This window comes from Xiphias gladius, unplaced genomic scaffold (assembly GCF_016859285.1).
Source record: "Xiphias gladius isolate SHS-SW01 ecotype Sanya breed wild unplaced genomic scaffold, ASM1685928v1 HiC_scaffold_1472, whole genome shotgun sequence".
Taxonomy (NCBI): domain Eukaryota; kingdom Metazoa; phylum Chordata; class Actinopteri; order Istiophoriformes; family Xiphiidae; genus Xiphias; species Xiphias gladius.
In genome coordinates this window covers 1,425,968-1,432,202 of record NW_024401802.1, presented here as the reverse complement: position 1 = coordinate 1,432,202, position 6,235 = coordinate 1,425,968, and the positions used below count along the sequence as shown (strand labels likewise).

Below are 6,235 nucleotides of genomic sequence, written 5' to 3'. Positions count from 1 at the left end.
GCTATATACAGTTGTAACTTTAGAGAATCCGTTTTGGGCCTGCCAGAGACTTTCCTAAAAACACCTGGGTCAGTGTATTGTTAGTGTACAACTAAAGTGCTGTTAAAGTATGTTGCCCAATACCACATACGACTGCTGTTCGGTGTAAAATATATAAAACCTATGCTCTGCGAAAATGTACATATGTTTACTCACCGCTTATATTTTTTAACCATTATTACTTAATCTCATCAAAATATTCAGTTTAGAACTTTGGGTATAATGAATTTTAGATTCATGGCTTTAATTTTGAAGGCTGAATGGTCAGAACGGAAATACTATCCTCTGGTTAGTTTCGCCTTAGGATGCCATACACAACTTCAACACTTTCAGAATAAAATCGTCACCTCAATAATTCGACGGTACTTCAAGATAACTTGACGTGATGTCAAGTAAACAGTCACATGAAGAGGTTAGATGAATGTATTGTTCGTAAATCCTGGAATCAGGCACAACAGGTCAGTCAGAAGCAGCTGATTCAAGACATCCCTACTGACCCTGCTGGAAAAACCAGGCTGGTCTGTGCTGGTTAGTGCTGTTTGGTGGAATAGGTTTCTCCAGCAAGGTCTAAATGATTATGCTGGTCTATCTGCATGGTCTCATTGATGATGCTGGTCTAGTAGCATGGTATTGCTGGTGAAGCTGGATTACCATTTTAGCTCATTACTTTGTACATATTTATGCAGCCAGTACTAACATGACCCTTGTAGGTGTAACTTATCTGTTTATGTCCAAGTATAAAATACCTGAAATACAAGAGAACTGAAATAAAAAAATCAAGCTTGTAATGTCAAAGAGTTCTTTAAGGGAGCATTGACACAGGACCCGGTAATGGTGCCAATTATACCGGCCCTTGCGTCAATTCTGCTTTCCATCCCGAAAGGATGTCCTTCAAGCTCGGCTTCTGGGAGTCACAGAATTGGCAGGTTTCCTCTGAGTTGTACCAGAGGTGCAGTTTCCAGGGACTGGGTAGAGTATCATACGTGGCCCCTTATAACGAAGCTCAGTCTTGCTTGGGGCATCCTCCACATATCTGCCCTCATAAACAATCAAAAGAAGACCTTACAAAGTAAGTGCAACAAAAATATTACTCATGGATTCTTGAAAATAACTATCAAGGCCCATATTTACTGAACTGTGGTGAGTGAAATTGCAGTCTTAAGAATTTTTTAAACTTAAAAACGACCCTTAAATCTAAGAGAGCTTTAGATAAGTACTTTTTACTCATTAAATTGGCTTATAAACAGTGTAATTCTCAGAATTTTTATAGGTCCTGATACAAGTGGGTGAATTTAGGCAAGGTGTAGCTATTGAGTATCTTTATATTATGCTCTATATAGTTGCTATAGTTGCAGAGTCTGGCACCGAGAATGAGATGGAACGATTTGTATCTCCAAAAGAAGATTAGGTATAATATTTGCCCTGTTTACTATATATATATATATATATAGATATATACATATATCTATATATATATTTATATATAGATGTGTGTGTGTGTGTATACATTGCCACTACAAGCATAGCTACACAATTTAAAAAACTAAACATACAGTATACAGAACCAAGCAATTGGGAGGACAAGTTTGATTTCGTAAAGAGGCCTGGTCCAGGATAGAAAATAAATTTCAGATTCCTTTGTTTGTGAAGGAGTTAGAAGTGGCAATCTGAGGAACCTAACAAGGAAGTATTGCCCCACCACAAAAACCACCAGGAAATATAATTTTAGCATACTTCATAATTTTGCAAAAAAAAAGTGCCACCTAGTGGCCAATTGGCACCATCATTAGAAGAGAGCCTCAGTGTTGAATGAGAAAGTACTGGATCATGTTTTGTGTTATTAGGAGTGATTGTTAGCAAGATAGGCATCACTTCCTGACTGCAACCTATTCGAAGTTGTTCCTTTATAACTTGTGCATTTTTTGGATTATCAAAATTCTTTTAATAGCTTTTGATCATGAGAGTCCATAGACTCTATGTACATATATATATATATATGTATATACACACACACACACACACACACACACACACACATATATATATATATATATATATATACATATATACATATATATATACACACACATATATATACATATATACAAATATATATATATATACACACATATATATATACATATATATATGTACATAACCTGAATATACATAACCTTTTTTTTTTTTAAACACACATGCACATACACACACACACACACACACACACACACACACACACACACACACACACACACACACACACACACACACACAGTTAGGTCCATTAGTATTTGGAAAATGACACAATTTTCCTAATTTAGCCCCTGTGCACCACCACATTGGATTGGAAGGGGTTTAAGAAAAATATTGCAATAACCGTTCAGGAATTACAGCCATTTCAATACATAGTCCCTCATTTTTAGAGGCTCAAAAATAATTGGACACTTGACTAACAGTCAGTTTTATGGCCAGGTGGAGCCTGCTCCCTTGTTATTTTATGATAAATTAAACAAATAAAAAGGTTTGGAGTTGGTTCCAAGTGTTGAATTTTCATTTGGTAGCGGTTCATGGGAACTCTCAATATGCGGTCCTAAGAGATGTCAATGTAAGTGAAGGAGGCCATCATTTAGCTGTAAACAAAACAAGCACAGGTGAGCTCAGAAGCACTGAAATGCCTGGAAGGCCATGGAAGACCACTAAAGTGGATGATCACAGTATTCCTTCCTCAGTGAAGAAAAAACCCTTCACAACATCTAGCCAGGTCAAGAACACTCTCGAGGAGGCAGGCATATCATTGTGAAAGATGCCTTCATGAATGCAAATACAGAGGGTTTACCATGAGGTGCAAACTACTGATAACACTGAAGAACAAAATGGCCAGTTTAGACATTGCCAGAAAACATCTAAAAAAGCCTATCCTGTTCTGGAACAAGATTCTTTGGATAAATGAAACCAAGATTAACTTGTACCAGATGATGGGAAGAGAAGAGTATGGAGAAAGAAAGCAACTGCTCATGATCCAAAGCATACCACTGTCAAACAAGGTGGAGGCAGTGTTGTGGCATGGGCATGTATGGCTGCCAAAGGAACAGGTGTTTATTGATGATGTAACTGCTGACAGAAGTAGCAGGATGAACTCTGAAGTCTATAAGGCTATACTATCTGCTCAGATTCAGCCAAATGCTGCAAGATGGTTAGGACTCTGCTTTACAGTACCAGGCAAAGAAATGGAATATTCTTCAATGGCCAAGTCAGTCACCTGACCTCAACCCAACTGAGCAAGCTTTCTACTTACTGAAGACAAAACTGAGGGCAGGACCCACAAAGAAGCAACAACTGACGTTGGTTGAAGTAAAGGTCTGGAAAAGCATATCAAGGGAGGAAACTCAGCATTTGGGGATGTCCATGGGTTCCAGACTTCAGGCAGTCATTGACTGCAAAGGATTTTCATCCAAATATGAAAAAAAAAATCCTTATATATAATATTATTATATTTTTGATAAACCCATTTAATTAAAGCTGAAAGTCTGCACTTCAATCACATGTTGATGGCTTTGTTTCAAATCGATTGTGCTGGTGTACGGAGGTAAAACTACGAAAATTGTGTCACTGTCCAAATACTTATGGACCTAACTGAATATATGGAGAGAAAAACCACTTGGAGCATTTTGAACAGAAAAGCCCCTAACGCGTTACGCCAAAGATGGCGGTTGTATTGGGGTGTATGGTCATATATGTAGAATATAAACCATGTGTGAAAATAGAGATATGGCTCAGGGGACAGTGTCAGCGGAGTCTCCTTCATCCTCTTCACATCATCAACACCATCAAATAAACTACAGTATAACACATATCACCCAAAAGCAAATTTTTACTTTATAACAGCCGAACGGGAAACATATCAATCCAATCGTGTTGTTGCACTGAAGCGAGCGAAAACGTGCGCATGCGTATTACGTATAAGTATAAACTGTGGGGAAAACAAGACATTTTAAACGTTATTTTGGGGCAAAGTCACCAAACTTTTAAAGTTTTTTTTAAAATCAGATTTGACTTGTGATTATATACATGCAGTACTCCCGGTGAAAACTGAAAGTTAAGTTATGGCTCTCTTCCTATTCATTTAGATAGGGACCTGGTTTTATAAGCCAAACATAACTGCCTGTTGGCGTTGCCAAATGGCTGCCTGCAAGGAATTTGCTTAAAATAAACTGTGATCACAGAGGTGGAAGCCAAACAGAAACATTCTCTACTGACGACCCCTCCTCAGAGAAAAGAACATCTTGTGAGCGGGGGCTGTGGCTGTGTAGAAATGACGCTCTTATTCTGAAACAGTGCGAGCGGAAGTTGGTTTTTTTTTGTCTGTGGGCGGCTCAGGCAGCTTGACAGTGGTACATGAAGCATCTGTCAGGATCCATTCCTTCTCACAACCTAGGGGCGCAGCGTCCTGCCCGCAGTATGGCATCTGAAGAGCTGGCTCGGAAGTTACAGTCGCGGCTGGCCGCTACACAGGAGGCTGAGCCGATGTCAGAGCCCGAGCAGAGCCCGGTCCAACCCAAATCGCGGGAACATGAGGCAGCCTGCGGTGACTCGTCCTCCGAGCTGTCCGCCAAACTGACCCGCAGGCTGGACATCAACGAGGGCAACGCTGCTTCTCGACCGACCCGCGTCTTCAACCCGTACACGGAGTTCAAGGAGTTCTCCCGCAGACAGATTAAGGATATGGAGGCGATGTTCAGACGGTAAGGCTGGGTCTAACGGTTCTTTTGTCCGCCTGAGTAGACGTCGGTTAGCAGCGGTCCGACATGCTTACTTGCAGTGTGGGGATTGGGGCTGAGTGAGCGTGACGGGCTTTGGAGCTCATGATGAGATTAGGCTGCTGCTGCCGACGTGAAGCCTCCTGCGACTGCTCACTATCAGCTACACAAACCACTCGTACATTGTGTCCACCAGTGTGTGTCCTGATCAGATCACTGACCACCCCCTGTGAAACTGGGGCCTAGATTTTCTGTTAACCACAACTGGCCGAAAGAATCCGGTCAGGGCAGTGGGCCACATACTGTATGTCACCGAAAGGCTCATTGAATGAGTCGAGGCTGTACATCACTGAATCCTAGAGTGAAGTCAGCTGTTTATGACCCATTATCTCCTTCTTTTCATTGCTTGCTGTGTTTTCTTGGGTAGTTAATCACTTTAGAGTGGAACATAATAATTATTTCGGTGATCAATGAGAGATTAATCTAAATGACTAAACAATACTTGGACTGGAACATGTCATCAGAAAATGGTGAAGAATGATGACAGGTTCACATGTCTTGTTTTGTCTGACCAGCTTTACAAAACCCAAAAAGATTCAGTTATCTGTCTGATAAGACAAAGAAATGCAGCAAATCCTTACAAAGGAGACGGTGCAACAGGTGAATGCTTTTAGTTTCTGATTATTTTTGAATTGGATAACGTTTTGATTTATTTCAGCGTTTCCAGCTTACATTTCCTCACAAAATTCTCTTGTCATTGGGGAAGTATTTACCCACTAGATGACATAACCTACTGGATAATGTCATCTAGGCTGAAGATGTGAACTAGCTGCTTTAGACTCCCAGTATTTTTGGGAGTATCCAACTAAAAACGCATAGTTTCTGGTGTGTGTTATCATACAAGCTGTTTACATTTTGTCAGGTCAGTGTTGACTTATGTTTCCATGCCATTGGCTGGCACCACTAAGTTGAGCCTCTGTGACTCACATGTAAATGGATGGTAAATAAACTGCACTTATATAGCGCTGTCCTAGTCTTCTTGACCACTCAAAGTGCTTTACACTGCATGCCACATTCACCCATTCACACACACATTCATATAGCGCTCTTTTCTATTCATACTATACACACAGACACACACACACACACACGCACACACCCGATGATACATCGGGGGCAATTTGGGGTCCAGTGCACCCAAGAAAACTTTGACATGAAGACTAGAGGAGCCGGGGATTGAACCGCCGACCTTCCAGTTAGTGGACAACCCATGGGCAGCTGTGGCTCAGGATGGCTCACACTTGACTACTGAGGATTGATCAGTCTACAGTTTAACCTTGTGTAAAGCCAAGTCTGCTTTTATACTGTGTAGACCACCGTGAAAGGCCTGGTGTTTAAATCACTGCTTTAAAACTAATGCAGTTTCATGATTTTGCCAC

The 6,235-nt window shown here is 40.7% G+C and overlaps 1 protein-coding gene across 2 annotated transcripts in view; it reads left to right on the top strand.

The window, feature by feature from the left end:
- The first annotated feature begins 4,395 nt into the window (after positions 1-4,395).
- Positions 4,396-6,235, top strand: part of efhd1 (EF-hand domain family, member D1) — a 35,775-nt gene continuing 33,935 nt past the window's right edge. For both annotated transcript variants that reach the window (XM_040123014.1, XM_040123013.1), the window contains exon 1: positions 4,396-4,781. In XM_040123014.1, the coding sequence (XP_039978948.1) occupies positions 4,435-4,781 (347 nt within the window). In that variant the 5' untranslated portion in view covers positions 4,396-4,434. The remainder of the gene's footprint in view (positions 4,782-6,235) is intronic.